At 43.6% G+C, this 26,111-nt stretch overlaps 1 protein-coding gene across 1 annotated transcript; it reads left to right on the top strand.

Moving 5' to 3' along the window:
* The first annotated feature begins 12,671 nt into the window (after window positions 1–12,671).
* On the top strand, window positions 12,672–24,663 carry LOC109783840 (protein VERNALIZATION 1). The gene is made up of 8 exons (XM_020342432.4): window positions 12,672–13,054; window positions 21,569–21,647; window positions 23,151–23,215; window positions 23,305–23,404; window positions 23,592–23,633; window positions 23,789–23,830; window positions 23,921–24,033; window positions 24,201–24,663. The coding sequence occupies exons 1-8, from the start codon at window positions 12,870–12,872 to the stop codon at window positions 24,307–24,309; spliced, it is 735 nt and encodes a 244-aa protein (XP_020198021.1). The 5' UTR covers window positions 12,672–12,869; the 3' UTR covers window positions 24,310–24,663.
* Window positions 24,664–26,111: the final 1,448 nt, after the last annotated feature.

Raw genomic sequence — 26,111 nt, 5'->3', positions numbered from 1 at the left:
AGATTATGCATAGAATGACTTGTAACAGCAGGTTTACATGGCAACAAAATATAACAGACTCGGACTTGGCAGAAAACACTGTCACATAAATCAGCAACATCATGGAGGCTACTTTGCATGCTTGTGCTAGTCACCACATAGATCCTAAAAATACAAGACTTGCACCACTGTAAAGATAGCATGGCATAGACCAAAACACATGTAGAGCTCATGCTCATAAGGTGCACAGATTAAATGCAACAAAAATAACAAAACACTAATTTCTGTTAACAGGAAGCAGTAAACATCACACAGCAGTCTTGCAACGATGATTAGGGCATCAAGATGAGCTCAAACAAACATGGCACAATGGAATGAAATGTAGAGCATCTCCCAATGAACATTTCGACATATTACACGCACGAAACGGAGCAGTATGCATGGAGTTATGATGCAGAGAACATGGCAACATATTGCAAAATTTACAGACTTGGACAAATTCGAGGGGGGGGGAGAGTCAACCTCTACTGTCAGATCGGATCGGGCCGGATGGGGATCGCCGGAGTTGGAGCCGAGGGAGCTCGGGGGAGGAAGGAGAGGCCGGGGATGGGGCGGCGCCGGCGAGGGAGAGGCGCGGGGTCGGCGAGGCGGCGGACGCGGGGCTCCTCGGGCGCCCGCGGGAGGCGGTGGCGCGGCGACCCGTGGAGGCGGCGATGGGCGGCGCCGGCGGGCGGCGGGAGGCGCTCGGGCGCGGAGGCAGGCGCCTCGGGGCGGCGGCGGCGGCTCGGGCCCCGGATGGGCTCCGCGGGCCGCGGCGGCGGAGAGGAGAGAGAGGGCGACGGGGACACGTGGAGGGCGCCGGTGGGAGGAGAGAGGCGGCGGGGTGACGTGTCACGCTCTGATTGGCCGGAGCGACGTGTCCGGCGGACACGTCCGGCGGCGGCGATTTCGTCCGGTGGCGCAGAGGAGCGGGGCTAGGGTTTGGACTGCGCGAAAATTTCGGGAGAGACACATATATATGGGTAGAGGGAGCTAGGAGTGTCCAAACGAGGTGCAGTTTTTGCCCACACGATCGTGATCGAACGACCGAGAGCATGGAGGGGAGTTTGCTGGGTTAGTGGGCTGATTTGGGGGGGTGCTGGGCTGCAAAGAGAAGGGGGTTTCGGGCTACGCGGTTTGACCGTTGGGGCATCAAACGATCTCCAAATGGAATGAAATTTGACGGGCGGTCTATCAGTACTATACCAAGGCCACTCGGCAAATCTCGGCCCATTCCGAGAATGTTTTTCTCTCGCTCACGAAACAAAGACTGAGAGGGGCGACGGACGCGTGCGAGAGTGAAAAGGATCGGAACGGACAACGGAGAGAACCGGGAGGACCCGAACGGATGCAAGTTTTGAAAAACATGCAGATGAAAAGCAGATGATGACATGGCAAAATGCAACACGCAAGAAAATGACATGGCAACGACGGAGGATAACTGGCAAACACCTTGCGCATCGAATTCGGGGCGTTACACTCTGGTTGGCCTACGAGGTTCGGTAGTAACTTGATCTGAAGTTTCATGATCACCATCATCAACTTCCTCACTAATTGGTGTAGGCATCACTGGAACTGATTTCAGTGATGAGCTACTTTCCAATTCGAGAGAAGGTAAAATTACCTCATCAAGTTATACTTTCCTCCCACTCACTTCTTTCGAGAGAAACTCCTTCTCTAGAAAGTATCCATTTTTAGCAACAAATATCTTGCCTTCGGATCTGTGATAGAAGGTGTACCCAACAGTTACTTTTGGGTATCCTATGAAGACGCACTTCTACGATTTGGGTTTGAGCTTATCAGGCTGAAACTTTTTCACATAAGCATCGCAACCCCAAACTTTAAGAAACAACAGCTTAGGTTTCTTGCTAAACCACAGTTCATACTGTGTCGTCTCAACGGATTTAGACGGTGCCCCTTTTTAAGATGAATGCAACTGTCTCTAATGCATAGCCCCAATACGATAGTGGTAAATCGGTAAGAGACATCATAGCTCGCACCATATCTAATAACGTACGGTTACGACGTTCGGACACACCATTACACTGTGGTGTTCCAGGTGGCGTGAGTTGTGAAACTATTCCACATTGTTTTAAATGAAGGCCAAACTCGTAACTCAAATATTTGCCTCCGCGATCAGATCGTAGAAACTTTATTTTCTTGTTACAATGATTCTCCACTTCACTCTCAAATTCTTTGAACTTTTCAATTGTTTCATACTTGTGTTTCATTAAGTAGATATACCCATATCTGCTCAAGTCATCTGTGAAGGTCAGAAAATAACGATACCCGCCGCGAGCCTTTAACACTCGTCGGACCGCATACATCGGTATGTATTATTTCCAATAAGTCAGTAGCTCGCTCCATTGTTCCGGAGAACGGAGTTTTAGTCATCTTGCCCACGAGGCATGGTTCGCAAGCATCAAATGATTCATAATCAAGTGATTCCAAAATCCCATCAGCATGGAGTTTCTTCTTGCGCTTTACACCAATATGACCTAAAAGGCAGTGCCACAAATAAGTTGCACTATCATTATTAACTTTGCATATTTTGGCTTCAATATTATGAATATGTGTATCACTACAATCGAGATCCAACAAACCATTTTCATTGGGTGTATGACCATAGAAGGTTTTATTCATGTAAACAGAACAACAATTATTCTCTGACTTAAATGAATAACCGTTTTGCAATAAACATGATCCAATCATATTCATGCTCAACGCAAACACCAAATAACATTTATTTAGGTTCAACACTAATCCCGAAAGTATAGGGAGTGTGCGATGATGATCATATAAATCTTGGAACCACTTCCAACACACATCGTCACTTCACCCATAACTAGTCTCTGTTCATTCTGCAACTCCTTTTTCGAGTTACTAATCTTAGCAACTGAACCGGTATCTAATACCTTGGGGTTACTATGAACACTAGTAAAGTACACATCAATAACATGTATATCAAATATACCTTTGTTCACTTTGCCATCCTTCTTATCCGCCAAGTATCTAGGGCAGTTCCACTTCCAGTGACCATTTCCTTTGCAGTAGAAGCACTCAGTTTCAAGCTTGGGTCTAGCTTTGGGCTTCTTCATGGAAGTGGCAACTTGCTTGCCATTCTTTCTTGAAGTTCCCTTTCTTTCCCTTGCCCTTTTACTTGAAACTAGTGGTCTTGTCAACCATCAACACTTGATGCTTTTCTTGATTTCTACCTTCGCCGATTTCAGCATCGCGAAGAGCTTGGGAATCGTTTCCGTTATCCCTTGCATATTGTAGTTCATCACGGAGTTCTAGTAACTTGGTGATAGTGACTAGAGAACTCTGTTAATCATTATCTTATCTGGAAGATTAACTCCCACTTGATTCAAGCGATTGTAGTACTCAGACATTCTGAGCACATGCTCACTAGTTCAGCTATTCTCCTCCATTTTGTAGGCTCGGTACTTTGTTAGAGGTCTCATACCTCTTGACTCGGGCATGAGTCTGAAATACCAATTCCAGCTCTTGGAACATCTCATATGCTCCGTGGTGTTCAAAACGTTTTTGAAATCCCGGTTCTAAGCCGTATAGCATGGTGCACTAAACTATCAAGTAGTCATCATACCGAGCTTTGTCAAACGTTCATAACGTCTGTATCTGCTCCTGCAATAGGTCTGTCTCCTAGCGGTGCATCAAGGACATAATTCTTCTATGCAGCAATGAGGATAATCCTCTGATCACGGACCAAGTCTGCATCATTGCTACTATCAACTTTCAACTTATTTTTCTCTAGGAACATATCAAAAATAAACGGGGAGCTACATCGCGAGCTATTGATCTACAACATAGATATGCAAATACTATCAGGACTAAGTTCATGATAAAGGAAAGTTCAATTAATCATATTACTTTAAGAACTCCCACTTAGATAGACATCCCTCTAATCATCTAAGTGATCACGTGATCCATATCAACTAAACCATGTCCGATCATCACGTGAGATGGAGTAGTTTTCAATGGTGAACATCACTATGTTGATCATATGTACTATTTGATTCACGCTCGACCTTTCGGTCTCAGTGTTCCGAGGCCATATCTGCATATGCTAGGCTCGTCAAGTTTAACCCGAGTATTCTGCGTGTGCAAAACTGGCTTGCACCCGTTGTATGTGAACGTAGAGCTTATCACACCCGATCATCACATGGTGTCTCGGCACGACGAACTGTCGCAACGGTGCATACTTAGGGAGAACACTTATACCTTGAAATTTAGTGAGGGATCATCTTATAATGCTACCGCCGTACTAAGCAAAATAAGATACATAAAGGATAAACATCACATGCAATCAAAATACGTGACATGATATGGCCATCATCATCTTGTGCCTTTGATCTACATCTCCAAAGCACCGTCATGATCTCCATCGTCACCGGCTTGACACCTTGATCTCCATCAAAGCATCGTTGTCATCTCGCCAACTATTGCTTCTACGACTATCGCTACCGCTTAATGATAAAGTAAAGCAATTACATGGCGATTGCATTTCATACAATAAAGCGACAACCATAAGGCTCCTGCCAGTTGCCGATAACTTTTACAAAACATGTTCATGTCATACAACAATTTATATATCATCACGTCTTGACCATATCACATCACAACATGCCCTGCAAAAACAAGTTAGACGTCCTCTACTTTGTTGTTGCAAGTTTTACGTGGCTGCTACGGGCTTTAGCAAGAACCGTTCTTACCTACGCATCAAAACCACAAAGATTTTTCGTCAAGTGTGCTATTTTAACCTTCAACTAGGACCGAGCGTAGTCACACTCGATTCAACTAAAGCTGGAGAAACAGACACCCACTAGCCACTTGTGTGCGAAGCACATCGGTAGAACCAGTCTCATGAACGTGGTCATGTAATGTCGGTCTGGGCTGCTTCATCCAACAATACCGTCGAATCAAAGTATGACATGCTGGTAAGCAGTATGACTATTATCGCCCACAACTCACTTGTGTTCTACTCGTGCATATAACATCTACGCATAGACCTGGCTCGGATGCCACTGTTGGGGAACATAGTATTTCAACATTTCCCTACGATCACGCAAGATCTATCTAGGAGAAGCATAACAACGAGCGGGAAGAGTGTGTCCATGTACCCTCGTAGACCGAAAGCGAAAGCGTTAAGTAACGCGGTTGATGTAGTCGAACGTCTTCGCGATCCAACCGATCAAGTACCGAACGCACGGCACCTCCACGATCTGCACACGTTCAGCTCGGTGACGTCTCTTGAACTATTGATCCGGTTGAGGCCGAGGGAGAGTTTCGTCAGCACGAAGGCGTGGTGACGGTGATGATGAAGTTACCGGCGCAGGGCTTCGCCTAAGCACTACAACGATATGACCGAGGTGTTGAACTATGGAGGGGGCACCGCACACGGCTAAGAGATTGTCTGTCGTGCCTTTGGGGTGCCCCTACCCCCGTATATAAAGGAGGGGAGGAGGAGGCCGGCCAACAAGGGGCGCGCCAGGGAGAGGGGAGTCCTACTAGGACTCCAGTCCTTGTAGGAAGGAGTCCTAGTAGGATTCGGCCCCACCCTTTTTTCTTTCTACCGGAGGGGAAAAGGGGAAGGAGAGGAAGTAGGAGAAGGAAAGGGGGTGGCGCCCCCTTCCCAAGTCCAATTCAGCCTCCTCCCTTGTGGGGGGCGCACCAGCCCCTTGTGGGCTGGTTAGCCTCCCTCCTATGGCCCATAAGGCCCATATCTTTCCCCGGGGGGTTCCGGTAACCTCCCAGTACTCCGGAAAAATGCCCGAATCACTCGGAACCATTCCGATGTCTGAATGCAACTTTCCAATATATGAATCTTCACCTCTCGACCATTTAAAGACTCCTCGTCATGTCCGTGATCTCATCCCGGACTCCGAACAACCTTCGGTACATCAAATCACATAAACTCATAATACCAATCGTCATCGAACGTTAAGCGTGCGGACCCTACAGGTTCGAAAACTATGTAGACATGACCGAGACGCATCTCCGGTAATAACCAATAGCGGAACCTGGATGCTCATATTGGCTCCTACATATTCTATGAAGATCTTTATCGGTCAAACCGCATAACAACATACGTTGTTCCCTTTGTCATCGGTATGTTACTTGCTCGAGATTCGATCGTCAGTATCATCATACCTAGTTCAATCTCGTTACCGGTAAGTCTCTTTACTTGTTCTGTAATGCATCATCCCGTGACTAACTCATTAGTCACATTGCTTGCAAGGCTTATAGTGATGTGCATTACCGAGAGGGCCCAGAGACACCTCTCCGAAACACGGAGTGACAAATCCTAATCTCGATCTATGCCAACCCAACAAACACCATCGGAGACACCTGTAGAGCATCTTTATAATCAACCAGTTACGTTGTGACGTTTGATAGCACACAAGGTTTTCCTCCGGTATTCGGGAGTTGCATAATCTCATAGTCTGAGGAACATGTATAAGTCATGAAGAAAGCAGTAGCAATGAAACTGAAACGATCATAATGCTAAGCTAACGAATGGGTCTTGTCCATCACATCATTCTCTAATGATGTGATCCCGTTCATAAAATGACAACACATGTTTATGGCTAGGAAACTTAACCATCTTTGGTTAATGAGCTAGTCAAGTAGAGGCATACTAGGGACATTCTGTTTGTCTATGTATTCACACATGTACTAAGTTTCCGGTTAATACAATTCTAGCATGAATAAAAAACATTTATCATGAAATAAGGAAATAAATAATAACTTTATTATTGCCTCTAGGGCATATTTTCTTTAACTTTACCCTATCATTGCTACAATTTATATTAACCAATATAAGCCATAGAAACTAGAAAACAAGCAAACTACGCATTGAAAACAGAATCTGTCAAAAATAGAACAGTCTGTAGTAATCTGAACTAGAACCATACTTCTGCTACTCCAAAAACTCTGAAAAATTAGGACAACGTAGGGAATTTGTATTTCAATCATCTGTAAAAGTTTCAGAGAAAAATCACGCTCCACTGAATTATTAAAATTCCTGGACTGAACACAAAAGTTTCTGTTTTTGCACAGAATCAAGTCAACTATCATCCACACTATCCCAAAGGCTTTACTTGGCACTTTATTGAAACAAAAGCTATAAAACATGATTACTACAGTAGCTTAATCATGTGGACACACAAAAACAGTCGGTGTAAGTGTTGGGTTGTCTCCCAACAAGAGCTTTTGTTTAATTCCTTTTTAGCTAGGCATGATGATTTCAATGATGCTCACATAAAAGATTAGAATTGAAATATAAAGAGAGCATCATGAATCACATGGCAAGCACATTTAAGCCTCACCCACTTCCTATGCATATGGATTTTGTGAGCAAAAAAATTATGGGAGCAAGAATCAACTAGCATAGGAAGGCAAAACAAGCATGACAACAAAACTTTCAACATAAAGAGAGGAAACTTGATATTATTGCAATTCCTACAAGAATATGTTCCTCCCTCATAATAATTTTTAGTGGCATCATGAATGAATTCAACAATATAACTATCACATAAAGCATTCTTTTCATGACCCACAAGCATAGAAATTCTATTACTCTCCACATAAGCAAATTTATTCTCATCATTATTGGTGGGAGCAAATTCAATGAAATAACTATCATGTGATTGAAAATTAAAATCATGATGACAAGCGTCATGGTTATCATTATTTTTTATAGCATACATGTCATCACCATAATCATCATAGATAGCAACTTTGTTGTCATAATCAATTGAAACCTCGTCCAAGATAGTGGAATCATCATTGAATAAAGTCATGACCTCTCCAACTCCACTTTCATCAATATAACCATCATCAATAGGAGGCATGCATTCATCATAATAAATTTTCTCATCAAAACTTGGGGAACTAAAAATATCATCTTCATCAAATATAGCATCCCCAAGCTTATGCCTTTGCATATCATTAGCATCATGGATATTCAAAGAACTCATACTAACAACATTGCAATCATGCTCATCATTCATGGATTTTGTGCCCAACATTTTATTGAATTCTTCTTCTATCAACTGAGCACAATTTTCTGATCCATCATTTTCAAGAAAGACATTATATAGATGAACAATATGAGACCACCTCAATTCCATTTTTTGTAGTTTTTTCTATAAACCGAACTAGTGATAAAACAAGAAACTAAAAGATTCAATTGCTAGATCTAAAGAAATACCTTCAAGCACTCACCTCCCCGGCTACGGCGCCAGAAAAGAGCTTGATGTCTACTACGCAACTTTATTCTTGTAGACTCGTGTTGGGCCTCCAAGTACCTCTTATAAGCGGTAAGCGGTACTACCTCACCCCAGAGCGGTAGTACCTCTCTGGCAGACCTACAGCTCATGTTTCTCTCTCTCATTGTGTTGTTTTGACCGTGCTAAGTGGTAGTATTGCTCCTCCAAGCGGTAGTACCGCTTGTACACGACCTGAGCACATAACGGTTGGATTCGGGAGGTCCTATAAAAGGGGGTCTTCTTCCCCCATTGAACCTTATCTCTTAAGCTCGTGTTCTTCCTCCATTGCTGACCTTCTTAGAGCTTGCTGTCTCTCAATCCCTCCATGGTTTCTTGCTAGTTTTGGGGGGGAAAAGAGAGAGGAGATCTAGATCTACGTTTCCACCAATCACTTTTCTCCTCTATGTGAGGGGAACCCTTTGGATCTAGATCTTGGAGTTCTTCGTGTTCTCTTCTTTGTTCTTCCGCTCATTTTCCTCCCTAGCATTAGTTGCTTTGGTGGGATTTGAGATAGAAGGACTTGGGCAATCCGTGTGCCCTTGCCATTGCATTTGGTGCATAGGTTTGAGTTATCCACGGTGATACTTGAAAGTTACAAGTTGAGAAGCTTATTAATCTTGGGTGCTTGTTACCCTTGGGCTTGTTCCTCTTGGGTGCTTGGGCGCCCTAGACGGTTGGTGGTGTTCGGAGCTCAATCATTGTGGTGTAAAGCTCCGGGCAAGCGTCGGGGTCTCCAATTAGGTTGCGGAGATTGCCCCGAGCAATTTGACGGGTACCGGTGACCGCCCCCAAGGGTTGCCAAAGTGTATGGGTTCGGTGACTGCCCTCAAGGGTCCCTTAGTGGAATCACGACATCTTGCATTGTGCGAGGGCGTGAGGAGATTACGGTGGCTCTAGTGGATTCTTGGGGAGCATTGTGCCTCCACATCGCTCCAAACGGAGATTAGCATCCGCAAGGGTGTGAACTTCGGAATACATCGTTGTCTCCGCGTGCCTCCGTTATCTCTTACCCGAGCCCTTTACTTATGCACCTTACTTTGTGATAGCCATAGTGTTTCATGTTATATATCTTGCTATCACTTAGTTGTTTATCTTGCTTAGCATAAGTTGTTGGTGCACATAGGTGATCCTAGTTGTTGTAGGTTTTGTGCTTGACAAATTAACCGCTAGGTTATTCCGCATTTGTTCAAGCCTAAACCGTAATTATTTTAAAACGCCTATTCACCCCCCTCTAGGCGACATCCTCGATCTTTCAAAGGCCCAAGTGGGGGAGGCTCCCCCTTTGCCATGGAAGGAGGCCGAATTGAAGAGGGGGGAGGGGGGGGGGGACTCCTCCTCCCCTCCCTTGGTCGGCGCACCAAGGAGGGAGCCCTAGTTCTAGTTGGTCATAGTTGACTAATTAGAGCTTGGTCTAGTTTCTCTAATCCTCATAATTAGAAGCCCAATGTGGTTCTAATCTCCTCCCTCTAATTCTCCGGCAATGATTTGCTGGACGGTGATGCGCTGCGGGATCGTGAAGGCTGCACGCTTGCAACCAAGTAGATAGGCCATACTTTCGGTCTTCGGTTCGAGGGACTGTTCGTGGGCGGTTTGCGGGATCGTTCATCGATGGTTCAAGAGACTCCAAGTATGATCTACACCGATACATTCTTTTTTCACTGCAAATCGGTGACGGTAACGATCGTGATCCTAACCTGTTATGCATCTTCATATTGATCTTGGGTGTGCGTAGGCACGGAAATTTTGTTTTCTACTACGTTTTGCAACACATAATGCTCGACTCAATACCTGAATCGGCGGGCAGGACTTACAGCTGACGAGAAGTTGTCTGTCGTAGGCCTAGGGCTCCATTTGATTGCTCGCTTGGGCAGGCCGCCATCATGTTTCGACCAACTATCTGCCCTGACTCCGGGAGCTGCACCCGTGCTCGAACCAGCCATCGGTTTTGCTTCTGCTGTTGTGCCCGACTAAATTGATATGGACCTGCCCATGCATGCTGCGGTTTCGGGCGTCCAAATGTCAGCTCTTGCGAAGGCCTTAGTGGTGCATGATGCTGCCACCATGGCTTGCATTCCTTCCGCCTTTGCGAGTGTGCTATTTGCTCCATTTGAGGTGGCTCTTTATGGAAGGACGAGCGGCTTGGTGACCAGCGATCATCGATGAACCGCAGTTATGGAATGAAACACTGCCTAGAACAGCAAGATGTTGCACACCAATCAAGGATGCGGCCACGTGCGACGGTCCTTCTTTTGCTTGAGGTCAGTATTCTTTCTAAACCTTTGGCGATGGTAATTTTGACTTGATGCATTTGATTATGTGAGAGATTCTTTAAATCTGTGCGATAGCTCGTCCGATCACACAGGTTTCCTCCGAGTGTATTGTATGAGATGGGCTCCCCTTTCGCACACCCCTCTACTAGTTCCTGATCGTAATAGTGGATTATTTGATCATGAGATCATATTTACCCTATAAAAAATTCACAAAAAATAGTGGATTACTTGATCACAGGATCACATTTACCCTATAAAAAACTCACAAAAAATATAGTTGTCATTCTCATTCTAACAATTGTGAAAACTTAGCTAAGATGATAGGTAGGTCCATATACATGCAAAATTTGCAAAAAAAAAAAGATCATCCGTGAGCTAAAGATAAATCAGAAACCAAGTAGCCACTAACTTGTCTGAAATAGTCTTTAAGTTACGGTAAGCTAGAAATTATTATATCTGCTATACCCATTTTTTTCACAAGCATTTGAAACTCTGACATGTTCTTCTGAAGTACCGATTATATAGAGTATGTGTGATATAAATATCGGTTTTGCATTCTTGGAGATACTCTGCAAAGTTTAGAGATGTTCCGAATTAGTTGTCTTAGATTTGTCTAGATACAGATGTATCTAGACACGTTTTAGTGTTAGATATCTCCGTATCTAGACAAATCTAAGATGAATAATTTGGGATGGAGGTAATACATGACATATTTGCAGAAAAAAGAAAAAGAAAAAAAAAAGATGTACATGGCATATTCGCAAAGAAAAAAAGAAAAGAAAAGAGATGTGCATGGCATGATTGCGAAACCTGTCCTCATCGGTTATAAAAAGCACCATTGGTGGTGCTGGTTACGTCAAATGGTTGCAAAGTGGTCATTTGACAAGCATGCATATGGGCTTTTTTGTTTGTCAGCATAAACGATAAAATGGGTCATGATTCACATGTTCAAACAGTGAAATAAATGATGTATTAGGCCCAACAGCAGTTTTAGTGTAGAAACCATTTTAGTGCTGCAAATGGGTTTCGGCACGGCCCTATATACCGAGAAGCTGGTCACTGCAGATATATCACATGTACAGTTCTCCAGATATATATAGAGAACTCGCAAGAAATATATATATATATATATATATATATATATATATATATATATAGAGAGAGAGAGAGAGAGAGAGAGAGAGAGAGAGAGAGAGCGTTTTTTTTTTTGTCTAAAGAAAATACATGAACCGTTTCAACATCACCGTCTAGACTATATAATTGGTATGGAGTCGGACAACCCCACGACGAGACGCTTGAGAACAGTGTATTGATGGATGGCTGGTCGGTATACACGCACAGCACAGTACCACTACTCCTAGGACTGGCGAGTATCTTTCATTCATTCCAGAAATACGCGGGTCGACCAAAAGTAGAAAAATACACTGCGCCGCCCACTCAACCCACGCAGCCCACTGCACAGCAACGCTTCATGTCAATAGTCGAGCTCAATCATGCACACGATGGACGCGGCGCGAACGACCCGGGCGGCACGAGTGCACGCTGCGCCCGCCCGACCGCAGCCGACCTCCCAAACGGGACAACCGAGACGGCCCAAAACAAGCAAGGAAAGCAGCCTCCTACTGTGGCAGCCCGCCCCCACGACCGTCATCTCGCCTTCCATTCCATTTCCCTGGACGGACCAGACCCGTCCCGAGCCGCCCTGACCTAGCCAGCCAGCCAGCATTTCCTCTTTCGTCCCGCGCCGCCGTGACCAAAAAAGCAAAAAAGGAAAAAGGGAAAATGCCAAAGGAAAAACTCTGCTCTTTCCCTTCTACTAGGCATAGGGTACAGTAGAATAGTATAAAAGGAAAATTGTGCTCTTTTTTTGCTCTGTGGTGTGCGTTTGTGGCGAGAGAAAATGATTTGGGGAAAGCAAAATCGGGAGATTCGCACGTACGATCGTTCGACACGTCGACGCCGGGCGGGCCCGGGGTGGGGCATCGTGTGGCTGCAAGACCGCGGGGCCCCGCGGGGCGGGCCGGGCCAATGGATGCTCGACAGCGGCTATGCTCCAGACCAGCCCGGTATTGCATACCGCGCTCGGGGCCAGATCCCTTTAAAAACCCCTCCCCCCCTGCCGGAACCCTCGTTTTGGCCTGGCCATCCTCCCTCTCCTCCCCCTCTCTTCCAACCACCTGACAGCCATGGCTCCGCCCCCTCGCCTCCGCCTGCGCCTGTCGGAGTAGCCGTCGCGGTCTGCCGGTGTTGGAGGGTAGGGGCGTAGGGTTGGCCCGGTTCTCGAGCGGAGATGGGGCGCGGGAAGGTGCAGCTGAAGCGGATCGAGAACAAGATCAACCGGCAGGTGACCTTCTCCAAGCGCCGCTCGGGGCTGCTCAAGAAGGCGCACGAGATCTCCGTGCTCTGCGACGCCGAGGTCGGCCTCATCATCTTCTCCACCAAGGGAAAGCTCTACGAGTTCTCCACCGAGTCATGGTAAATTAAGCACGCGCTGTCTTTAAATTTCTCCCCAATCCGCCTTCGATTTCGATTTCCTGCCCGCCGTTCTGGCCCAGCGGACGACCCGGCCGACCCCAGGGCCTTCTCCATTTCCGCCGGGGCTGTTTGGTTGATTCCGTTTGCTCGCTCGCTGTTTCCATCCGATTCTGCCGTGGCTGCTTGCTCGTTTTTCTTAGAATCGATGGGGGAGTTAGCGTTCCGCGCGGCCGCGATTTCTGGCTATGGGGGTAGGGCGTGCGATGGGTCGCCGCGCTATTTTATGCTCCGCCAGCGCCGGGAAGGTTGTTCATCTGGCGTATTTTGGGGAAATTTTGGTCCCGGAGGCGCCAGGTGGCACCCCAAGTGGAAAGGTTAGGACGGTAATCTCTTGATATTTTTATCGGGCTGGGGATATTTACGTAAAAAAATTATATGGGGTTAAAGTGACATCACAATTTAGCATGCTACCTCGTCTTCTCATTTGGAATCTTACTAGACGCTACAATACCTGGTTGTCTGCCTCATCAAATCCGTGCTTGCTGCTTGAACAAATGAACCTCGTCATCTCGGTTATTTCCAGAATTTTGTTCCACAGGCTTTGCTATCATTCGAATTGCTAGCTCCGGCCTTGCGGCCATTTTGTTGATTGCTTGGAGATACTGTCTACGGTACGCGCGGAGACAAGAGTCACTTGACTAGCTAATGCATGGAATAATTGTCTGCAGCCGATGAAACTCCGGCATGAAGAGTCAAACCAAAAAGTAGAGAGTTTCTTCCAATTAAAAAATGAGAGTTTCTGCAGACCTTTTCCCTTTGAACCGTCTTAGTTTGCCTGTTATATTTGTTGGTGCTGGCGATGGTTCTTGACAAAGTAAAGGAGTCAATAAAATCACGGAGACTGATCCATTCTTTCCCCCACACGCTGACATTAGTCCATGTTAGTTATCCATTTCTGCCTGCTTCCATAAATCCCGTCCCGCGTAGTACTAGATCAACCTGCACGGTTTCAAACTAAGAAATATCATACCATCGGAAGGACCGCTACTGCTTAGTAAATATCCATTGTTGTTTGTAATCTTGCTGAGAAAGCAACATTACCATTTGCTTCATGGCAAGGACCTGTATGTTGAGGTGCTAAATCTCTTCTGGTTCTGTACCACTGAGGGTATGAGTGGCGCTAATGGAAAAGGGTAAGCAAAGTTTGATCGGCTTACCTTCAGCCTCCTTGGTTGTTTGACGCATAGGTGCTTGCATGCATGTATCAAGCTGGTCACGTGATGAAAACGCGTAAGAATCAAAGTCAGTTAAATTAAGATATAAACAGATGCAGTCATATTTTAAGCTAGTGCTGCACTGAACTTCAGTATCTCAGATCAAAGAATTGAATAATGCTACCCCCTGTTTCTGTGCTGTTCAGTTGGAAAAGACTGCCATGAACATCCAAATTGGTAGCCATGCATTTATCAGCTTGCCGGCTTTATTTTCTTCGCTCTCGTTCCTTTTCATTTGGTTTGCTTTGCCTACCTCTGCATGATAGGCACGTGTAAGTAGCTCACGGGGACAAGTAAATGCCATGCTTTGTCTAAGCCTATGATACAGCACGCTGATGCACCACGATGATATTCCATGGTTTAGTTTGTCGGAACTATAACTCAGGTAGCTCTGAGGATAATGACTGAATCTTGAGATCCTACTATATTCTAAAACGCATCTATAGCCTGCATATAACCGACTCAGGCACAAAATCAGCATTGATCGACCAGGCATCATATGCATACACTAAAATGCAGCTAATGATGTAGCCTGATGATTTTCTGGACCTGGTTTGGATAATGGTTAATGTACCCAATTGTTATTTACTCTATGTCCTCAATCTCCTTATCAGTCGGTTAATTTACCACACTTAACAAAGGTCCAAAGCTGACATTGCAACCAACTTTACTCATCTCTGGACTAGTAAACACGAAGTAAGCTGTTAGGGACTGTGTGATGGGTCTATGTTACATGCATGTGTTGTCGGTCTAGTACTTAACCAGGTCTGGGAACCAGTTATCCTCTACACCTATATATTGTGTCCGTAAACCTAGATACTTAAGAGTAAAACAGAAGTTATGCCTAGGAATATCTGACTAAGCTTCCATTTCTTGCTCCTGCCACATCTTTACTTAGTCCACAAACGACATATAGACAATCACCTAGAACCGTTATTTAGACTTTATATCTGCTCATTACATGTATTAAATCCATGAAATAGTGGAAGCTGAATAGGCATACAATATAGTTGAAGCTCGACAGATGACTTAATAAGTGTCATATCTATTAACCATTTCACATATTTTTACATTTTTGCTGCAGTGATATTTTGCTAGCTCCCAGTTACAAGTTAACTAATATATGAAGATCCTGGGCACGTACATGTAAGCAGATCCTATCGACTTCCGTGGATCCGCTGATGGAATCGCCCTCAGGATTTCACGGCATAGTCTTGATATGTCACGAACTAGTTGTTAGTTTATTTATTTATTTTACACTGTGCTTTGCCCATCCAGATGATAGAAGTGTTATGTATTTAAAATGTAATCTCACAGTCATTGTTGTTGGTATGGATCGTATGTCAAAAAGGGTTTTACCATGAAGTCTATTAACGAAGGATTATTTATGTTACAACTTTATTGCTTTACATTAGTTAAAATTAGTTATTTTGTTCCTTTGTGCCCCCCTTCTTGTACAACCATTTATCTTACCAAACTATGCAGCAACAAACATGCACAGTCACTATTCATGAATTTCATATTCTCAAAAGTTAAATATTAAGAACAAAAGTTATGTTTCTACCTTTTCCAACTCATAATCTTCTGAACTCAAATTTTATAATCAGAAAATTTAATATTAACATTTTATTTGAAAACTTTTTGAATTTCTTTTTTATTATCAAAAAAGTTTGGATGACATAAATTTATGTACGAACTATTATGAAACCACAAGCAACAATGAAAGTGTGTTTTTAAGCAAAACCTTGTGACTCATCACTCAAAATAGTTTGTGTCTGATTTTGAATATTCAAACTGACATGTATTAAAGACGTATACATGTGTCTTTATATCACATGTGTGCTTTTCCTGCTTAAGGTAGTAGGACTATCTCTTTTTTGAGAAACACCGATTACAACGTATATGCACACACAAGCGCACATCACCACCACACATACACACTCACACAATGTTTAGTAAAGACTAAAATTGTGGAGCTTCAAGATCTTTGGAACATCACGAATGTCACCTCCTACTGAACGAATAATCCGCACAGTGCATCAACCTTTGGTTTGATCTTCCCTGGTGGGCTGCGAGTCGAGGTTTAAAAAAAGCGGTAGGCGCTAATCGTGAATTTTGCCTATGCCTAGTGCAATGACCGCCTAGGTGCACTTATGCCATTGTATGATAGAGGTGAAGGAGATTTTACAGCAATGAGATCGATGGTGCGGAGCCCAGAGGGAGGTATCAGTGGTGAGTTGGAGTGAGAAATCCCAACTCTGATTCAACCTTTCTTGACATCATAGCCCAAACAAGGCCCACTAAGAAACCCTAATCTTTTACTGCATCTAAACCATCCATTTTCTCTGCATCCCCCTTTTCCCCGTTTCTCTCTATCGTTAGGTCTCACTTTCCTTTGTCATTTGTATGTGCGACAATGGTGATGTGTCTAGCTTCTTCTTTGCATTTGCTTCTCCTTTCCTACCATCGTCGGAAAAAGATCTCATCGGTCATGGAGAACCTAGTCAGGCGCCTAAACCTCCGCCTATGGAGGCGGTAGTCTGCTCATCGCCTAGGCGCGCTTAAGTGGCTCCTTTTCATTGTATTTTTTTCTATGTTGGGAGTACAACCGCACTCCTAACCCACTAACCACAGGTTGGTTCTCATCTAGTACTTTCACAATTGTACCACTTTTATCTCACAAACACGAGGGGGTTGTGGTGGAGAGTCATGTATTACAACTTTGATAATCAAAATTCAAAGAAGTATTCAAGTTTATGAAGATCTACTCAAAAATGTGTTTTGTCCAAGGCAAAAATATATCTTTGTTTTTTCATGCCAAGATACGAAAGACCATATTCTTTTACCAATTTTCTAGTGGTTATGCTATATCATGAATAACACCTATATTTTTTCTTTCAAAATGGGCACAATGTACTCAAAATTTACGATGTTCATAGGGTTACGATGGGGTGTACTTAGTATTTTACATGAAATATGTAGTAACATGTTTTTTTGGGTATGCATATTCCTTTTACACATGGATTAAAGAATTTTCTACAAGAAAAATTATTACAAGATGAATATGATTTGCCATCTAATTATTTAAGATATTCTTACATTAGGTACATTTTGAGTCGTCTATGTGTTATTTTTCTCCACATAAATAGTTCACCCCCCCCCCCCCCCCCCCCCCACACACACACACAAATCATGATTCTCCACTTAGTCCCAATTTTTTTCTGGTATGAGATATGTTATTTTGTGATATATTGTCAATAAACATGGGTTTGTAATGGTAATAGTTGTTTCTTATCTAGTTGAAGCTATTAGATAATTGGACACATGTATAGACACGATGGATGGGAAATATCGTAGGTACCACTAACCATGTACTAAAGTAGGGACCTAAAACATCTTATATTAGCTTACAAATTTAGTAGTTATTACGAAGAAGAAACATTGTTTCAGATGCCTACACCCATTGTTTTTAAGGCGTCCCTAAGGCGTCGCCTAGGTGTCAGGGCGCCCCAGGTCACAAGGCGTCGGCCTTGCCTTACGCACATGCCTATGCGTCCCCCTTAGTCCATAGGGCGTCCAAGGCATCCGCCTAGGCACCATTCTTTCCGCCTTAGGCAAATGAAGACGCCTTACACAGGCTAGGCGTTCAGGTGGGAAACAGAGCTTTGGGTGGGAAGAAAAGGGCGGGAAACCGAGTCTGGGCGCCAACAGTTACTAGCAGGGGGAGAGAGAGCTCTAACCAGTTTCTGTTTTCCCACTCCCACCTCTGGTTGTTGGATCTGAGCTTCTCCCCCTCCTCTCCGACAGATCCTTCTCTCCCACGGTTTCTCTTCTCCAGGACAGTAGACAGCAGCAAGCAACCAACACCTCTCCTGTAGTTGCCTACCAGATTCTACTCAATTCTACTTCTTAGAACTCTCTAAGGCATCACCTTGCCTAATGCCTTAGCGCTTAGGCAGTGAGGCACCCCCTCCCCCAGCGCCTTGCCTCGCCTTACCACCTTTAAAACATTGCCTACACCTGCATAGGAGTGCGAACAACATAGAGAAGTACGTACAAGGTGGCAAAGAAGGCCGCAACGCGAGCAGTGAGTGAATCATGGGATCGGGCATATGAGGACCTCTACCAGCGCTGAGGGGTCGGGAAGGAAGGCGCAAGGGACATCTATGAGACGGCCAAGATCTGAGGGAAGAAGACGAGGGATGTCAAACAAGTCAAATGCATCAAGGATAGAGCAGATCAACTCCTAGTGAAGGACAAGGAGTTCAAGCATAGATGGCGGGAGTACTCCGACAAGCTATTCAATGGAGAGAATGAGAGCTCTAGCATTGAGCTCTACGACTCCTTTGATGATGCCCGCAGACATTGTATGTGATGAATCTAGGATGGTTGTGTGGCCACCCAAGAAAGGATAGAGTCTGAAATGATGATATACATGTAGAGTTGGGGTAGCATCGATTGAAGGGAAGCTTGTCGAACGTCTAAGATGGCTTGGATATATACAAAGTAGGCCTCTAGAAACTTTCGTGCATAGCAGACAGTTAAAACATGCTAATGATGTAACAGAGGTTGGTGTAGTCCAAACTTGACATGGGAGGAGTCCCTAAAGAGAGATCGGAAGACTGAAGTATCACAAAGAACTAGTCATGGACAGGGGTGCATGGAAGTTAGCTATCCACACGCCAAAACCATAAGTTGGTTTCGAGATTTTACGGGTTTCAGCTCTACCCTACCCAACTTATTTGGGACTAAAGGCTTTGTTGTTGTTGTTGTATCTCTTGCCTTGGTCTTAGCAATTTAACATGTGCATGTTTTTTCTTGGAAGGCAAAATTGAATGCCAAGTTTTTCCTGAAGTTGTACATTGTACAAATTGATGTCTACAAATTGATGTCCTTACTCCATGGCACATCAGTTTTCCCGTCGTATGATGATGCAACAATGAGGTCTTCATGGCTCCTGTCGCCATATCTCTTTTAGCTCGCTCCATACACGATCTTGTGGCCTCCATATTTGGAGGTTCGGGAGGTCCAGTATGGAGCTCGCCCCAAAACCAACCGCCAACGTGGGGTGGAAGTTTTAAGCTTCCTTCTGCCGCCTCCCGTCGGATTTGAAGCAGCTCGGCCTCGCACAGACCACCAGTGACCGACACCTGACCATTAATGCCATGCCTGCGTCCTCAGATTCTTATGGCGGTCCATCGGATGGCTGCCATGTGGCACCATTTCCTTGCTTGCGTGTGAGCAGATTGAAGGCGTGCGAGTAGGTCGCTGCAGCGTTTCTCACAGGGAGACGCGCCCTTTGACTACCCCACATTAGCTGCCTCCCGCCTCCCCAAGTGCCTCGCTAGTGGTGTCTGGGGCGGCCTGTAAAAGGTCGGTGCCCTCTGCTCTCGCTTCAATCCTATCTTCGACGCCTTTTATCCAATCTCACACGCCTCCAATCCACCACCCCTTTTGTCGTCCACGGCACATCCGGAGGAGCTCTCTCTCGTCTTCAATTTTTGGCATGAGGTGGAGGAGTAGCCCGCGGATCCTTTGGCCCCCTTTAGGGACTAGATGGACCTAGTCCTGGAGGAGGCTGCGCAGATGGAAGCACAAACGGAGCAGCAGATTTGGGCGCTAGCACACTCCCGCCGCCGCGGATGAATGGCCGGCCTGGGACGACATCGCCGAGGCGCATTTCCAAGTCATCGTGGCCAACATTGTCGCATTTTACGCAGGTGGTGGCAGTGGTCGTGGCCGCAACTAGTTTAACTAATTATTAGGCGTTCTATGAATGTAATTCACATGTGACTAGTGTTTCGCCCCTGTTTAGGAATGAAATCGATGCTTCTGAACCAGTTCAATGTGTTTGTTGGATTTTTTTTGGAGAAGAACATGTGACCCAATGACAGGTGGGTCCTACTCGTAGGGCACGACTCTCTGTTTGCGCTTTGGATAGGCATCCTCCATATCCATATGGAGCGCATCAACGTGGTGACTCTGCTACAGTTGCTCTTACACACCTCGATATGCAACATAGCTCACCATACTTGATATACGTTTAGCCATCCAATGATTGATCAATTGGGTGTTGGTAGAAGGCTAGAAGCAGAGTCCATGCCAAACCACTATGTTAAATGCCTGACACACGGGTCTTTATCTAGTTCCTTTTTGACATGCACCTTAGTGTGTTATTTTCTAGGGTTGCCTCACCATTGGGATCACCTTACTATGTGCATAATTTCTTTTCACATGGGAATTTATGTGCTTTGGCATTCAAAGCTTTCATTTGAAAATTTGCTCTACCACCTATATTTGTACCGACAATACCTCTGCATGGGCCCACACATTAGGTTTTAAAATGGTTGTTGTGTTCGTGTTGTCCTACTTATCTAGGCATGGCTCTTGCCTAGATAACTGTTGTTGGTCACACACTTATATATTATCGGTTTGTGAGTCTAGTTGATTGGATAGGTGAGTTGTTTCACACTCTTGAACTGATTTTGACTTGATGACCATTGTAACCATTTGCAGGTTATAGGTTAGCACATAGTTCAACACTATAACTAATTGTTGGTTCATTCCATGTTGCTTAAAATTTGCCTACTATAGGTTATAGGGTAGCGTCTGACAATTTTCTGTGTGTTGTGGGTACTTGTGTGACAACTGAGGACACGATGTTTGTGGTGAAAGAGAACACGTTGACCTCCACAAATAGTTAGGATGCTGGGTGAAGCCTACGGGAAGACAGGGAGAAGGTATAGGAGGAGAATAACACGAGGGGTAATAAGTTAATGACTTAAATACAACAGCAAGGAACATTTCTTAAACTGAAGCTCTAGTGCTATAGTTACATATATACTTACCTTGCCTAGCACAATCCCATCCTAAACTTCTGTTTTGCTCATTTTGTTGAGTCTATAGACAGAAGAAAAGGGTCACTCTATTTTCCCAACAAAACTTGAACAACACCAGAACCTTATTGAAGTCAGTTTCGTGTTCTTTCTAGCTTTGTTGTATCTTACCTATCATTTACATCATGGTCACAGTGAAATGCTTTGCAAACATATTGACCAGATGCTGTATACCATATTTGAATCTCATTTGCATACGCCGACATGAAACAACGTATTACAAAAAAGCTTCCGATATGTCAAAATGTATCATATATCAATTCTTGAAATTGTGCATATACTGGACATAGTTAATCTTGTTTACATGTACTTCCAATGACTAGATATTTCTTTCTCTTATGCAGTATGGACAAAATTCTTGAACGGTATGAGCGCTACTCTTATGCAGAAAAGGTTCTCGTTTCAAGTGAATCTGAAATTCAGGTAAAAATGAAAAGCAAATGGTTTGCTTTCCTTTAGCTATGAAGTAAATTTTTGCCGATATCAGATGATCTGAAATTTATTAGTAGGCCACTATATTTTGAATGATTTCCATGAGCTATGAATTTAATTGACTTGCAACTATGGACTGAGGTCCATTTGATTCTCCTGTAACTTATTAGTAGTTTGTCTTTGATGAATGCTTAGGCATGGTTGAATAATGTAACCAAATACCACTTGACCAATTTACTTTCATGGCTACTGAACTAGACTAGCGTGCTGATTCCTACATACTGCCTTTGCGAGAACTAGAAAAATGTGATCTGACTTTAAGTGTTACTAAATTAGTATGTAGTAAACTGCAATGCATGGCTAGATCAGCAATTCTGGATTAGCCGGCTGAGTTTTCGAAGGGCTTAGCAACAAAAAATGACAAGCGTATATATTATAATGGGTTTAAAATACTATGTGTGCATCAGTGACAATCACAATATTTTGATTGAAATAACAAAATGCTTTCCTAGATTATTAAGACTTATTACTAGATTGGTCATTGATCTTAAGTTCTTAAGATCAACCGTTGAATCTCCAGACCTTCCGATCGTATTATGCTGCTAATGGCCATTAAGGATAACCCCATGACATTAGTTCTCATCTCCAATTTTTCTGTATTGTTTGCGATATTGCTGCAGTTTCTTATTACAGCTTGTCTAAGGCTAACCATCTAGGATAAAAAGTAGATCCTGCAGACTTAGAAGATCCAGTTAGGCTCAATATTCTTATTTTTGTAACTCAGAGCTCCAGGACCTCACGCCAATTTTTGTACAAACCAAGTTGTAGCTCCAATTGAGAGATCCAACCAGTTCTATCTGATTGACGACAAACAGATTCAGCATGTACATTAGTTCTCATCTCCAAGTTTTCTGTATTGTTTGCGATATTGCTGCAGTTTCTTATTACAGCTTGTCTAAGGCTAACCATCTAGGATAAAAAGTAGATCCTTCAGACTTAGAAGATCCAGTTAGGCTCAATATTCTTATTTTTGTAACTCAGAGCTCCAGGACCTCACTTTAATTTTTTGGCCAATTTTTGTACAAACCAAGTTGTAGCTCCAATTGAGAGATCCAACCAGTTCTATCTGATTGCTGACAAACAGATTCAGCATGTACATATGACGAGGACTATTGAAACATGTAATTACTAACCCAAAAAATATTCCTAATTTATTTTGTAATATTTACCTCCACTGCAGCATTTTTAATATTACGAGATATGATTTTTACATCTGATAGTAACACTTGTTGCGGTGACACAATTGATTTTAAGTTCCGAAAATTTAAGTTCACTACACAGAACAATCCTTCCTGATTTATGCCCCCTGGTGTCAATGTTGTTAAAGTCTCTTTGTTCCTTTCTGAACTAACTCAGCCTATTTGTACCATTTCCGTCATGGTTCCTTCCTGTTCCACTCAAAGTTAGTAATGCAATTGTTATTTGCTTGTGCAGGGAAACTGGTGTCATGAATATAGGAAACTGAAGGCGAAGGTTGAGACAATACAGAAATGTCAAAAGTAATTTGTAATGATTATGGTTGATTGCCAGTATATTATATACACTCTGAAGATAAATGGGACTGAATTTCTACATCCTGCACCTGCAGGCATCTGATGGGAGAGGATCTTGAATCTTTGAATCTCAAGGAGTTGCAGCAACTGGAGCAGCAGCTGGAAAGCTCACTGAAACATATCAGATCCAGGAAGGTACTGACTTAAATGATTTGTACAGCAACACTTTTTATATAAAAAAAAAACACTTGCAGAGAAGTTCAGCAAAGTATATCTGAAGTCAGATTCTAGACTGAGATATTCACAATATGTATATGCATTTTAGTCATATGCTCTTCATAGTTAAAAAATGACTATTTTTTTCTTTTTTTTGTACTTGCAGAACCAACTTATGCACGAATCCATTTCTGAGCTTCAGAAGAAGGTAAGCTGCCAACCTTGCATACCTGAACCGGTATTCGAACTGGTCAACTTGTCAGGAAATCTTAGCTTACTTGTTTCAAGTTTTGTGACATTATAACATGTATGCAAGTAACTGGTCTACTTGCACGAAACCTCATTACATCGTTCTTGCTGCAGGAGAGGTCACTGCAGGAGGAGAATAAAGTTCTCCAGAAGGAAGTAAGCCCGTTGTCACCTTATGGTCCAACCGGTCTAAATTGTTTCGTATAGCAAATTTTATTGACACAGATCCCTGTCCCTTCCCCACAGCTCGTCGAGAAGCAGAAGGCCCAGGCGGCGCAACAAGATCAGACTCAGCCTCAAACAAGCTCTTCTTCTTCTTCCTTCATGATGAGGGATGCTCCCCCTGCCGCAGCTACCAGGTGATGATGTACATCACAAGTCTATTCCTATTCAGAGTTCAAGGAACCATCTTTTGAATTGGTCGGGTTGTTCCTTGCAGCCCACTTTTTGTCTGAATATGCAGTCCTGTCGGGCCACATTTAAGTAACAAAATACTAACATACTTGTGTTCACTTTGGTTGTGCAGCATTCATCCAGCGGCGGCAGGCGAGAGGGCAGGGGATGCGGCAGTGCAGCCGCAGGCCCCACCCCGGACGGGGCTTCCACTGTGGATGGTGAGCCACATCAACGGCTGAAGGGCTTCCAGCCCATATAAGCGTACTATTCAGTAGAGAGTAACAAGTTGCACCGGCCAGTCTGGTGTATGTTGCGGTTGCTAGCACGCCTGACCCCTTGGAGGGGAAAGGAAAAGAAATCAGAGTAAAGTAGCAAGCTGCAGCGATGTGTATATTTCACTTTGTCCACCCCAGTTTCCCTCCCAGCTGGGCTCAATTTACCATGTAATCTATATGTAGCTTGAGTGATGAATTTTCAAGTTTCCATGATACCCGTCTCTAGTGGGATGTTGTTTATGTGAATTAACCTATCAAATATGAGCATTGTGTATATTGTGATTCTTGAAAATAAATAAATCAGGATCTTTATGTCTTCGTCATCTTCCCATCTGGACTGAACTGGCCAGCCACAAAAGAGAGCATACCAAACGCATTTTAGGGATGACATCATAGTCAGCAGTACAAAATGATCTGCCGCCCATACATTTCCCCCGTCATAAACCAAGATTAACATTAACCTAAATAAACAGAACACCTGCCATTGTAAAAAAGAAAAAAAGATTGATAAGGGATGCTCTGCACTAAATCTAAGGATTACACATTTTATAATCAAGACCAATGAAGTATGCAGCTTGAGCCTGCTGACGATATTTCAGTCTATCAAAATATATTATTCTATAACTGGTAATAAGAAAACTATAATTTGACCTGCTTTGAGGACGATGAGACATCGGTCGGCTGACCTTGCAATTGGTCCCCTTGCGAGCCGTTGGATGACCTTGCAATTGGCCTTCGATAATCGCCCTCCATCTGGCGTAGTCTTCCTCCGCTGCCCCTGTCTTGCTCATGATAGCACCAACCGGCTTGTCACACCGCTAGGATTTCTGGGATTTTAGAGTATTTATAGAGGCGGAGGTAGGTCAAGACGGTGCCCGTGGGCCCCACTACCCATCAAGGCGTGCCAGAGGCCCCTGGCGCACCCTGGTGCCTAATGGGCCCCACTTTCATCTTCTCGTGCCCCCCAAAAGCTTCCAGGGTCTCTTATCACCTGACAAAAAAATTCAAAAAATTTCGTGGCATTTGGACTTCGTTTGATATTGATATTCTGCAAAGTAAAAATACAAGCAAAAAACAGCAACTGGCACTGGGCACTAAGTTAATAGGTTTGTCAAAAAATGATATAAAGTTGCTTGTAAATGTATATAAAACATCCAAGATTGATAATATAATAGCATGAAATAATAAAAAATTATATATACGTTGGAACGTATCAAGCATCCCCAAGCTTAATTCCTGCTCATCCTTGAGTAGGTAAAGGATAAAAACAGAATTTTGGGTGTGGAATGCTACCTAACATATTCATCATGTATTTTTTTCTTTGTACCATGGACATTTGGACTTGAATGATTCAAAGCAATAATCCATAATCTGACACGAAGACATCAATACTCAAGCATATCAACAAGCAACTATGTCTTTCAAAATATCAATGCTAAACAAAGTTATCCCTAGCCCATTATGCTTAATTATTGATCCATTCATGAAACACACTCGAACATTAACTACATCCAATACACAAGTATGACAATAGCGTTCCCTAGTTGGTGCTTTATATGAGAAGATGGAGACTCAATAAAATTAAAATTGCATAACAATAAAAGATAGACCCTTCGCAGAGGGAAACAGAGATTTGTAGAGATGCTAGAGCTCATAGCTTAAATTGAGAGATAAAATTGTTATGAGAGGCATGCTTTTCCTGTCAACGAAAACGACCGAGAATTCCCAACATCTTCCATGCTAGACAAATTATAGGCGGTTCCCAA

The sequence above is a fragment of the Aegilops tauschii genome, chromosome 5, assembly GCF_002575655.3.
Source record: "Aegilops tauschii subsp. strangulata cultivar AL8/78 chromosome 5, Aet v6.0, whole genome shotgun sequence".
NCBI classification, from domain to species: domain Eukaryota; kingdom Viridiplantae; phylum Streptophyta; class Magnoliopsida; order Poales; family Poaceae; genus Aegilops; species Aegilops tauschii.
The sequence above is the reverse complement of the archived record's forward strand: the minus strand, read 5'-3'. Positions and strand labels throughout refer to the sequence as shown.

Bases quoted from the DNA above. Each gene is read 5' to 3' on its own strand.
- LOC109783840 (XM_020342432.4), top strand. From the start codon at position 12,870: ATGGGGCGCGGGAAGGTGCAGCTGAAGCGGATCGAGAACAAGATCAAC. The intron at 13,055-21,568 runs GTAAATTAAGCA...TCTCTTATGCAG, and splicing joins GAGTTCTCCACCGAGTCATG to TATGGACAAAATTCTTGAAC. The intron at 23,634-23,788 runs GTAAGCTGCCAA...TTCTTGCTGCAG, and splicing joins TTTCTGAGCTTCAGAAGAAG to GAGAGGTCACTGCAGGAGGA.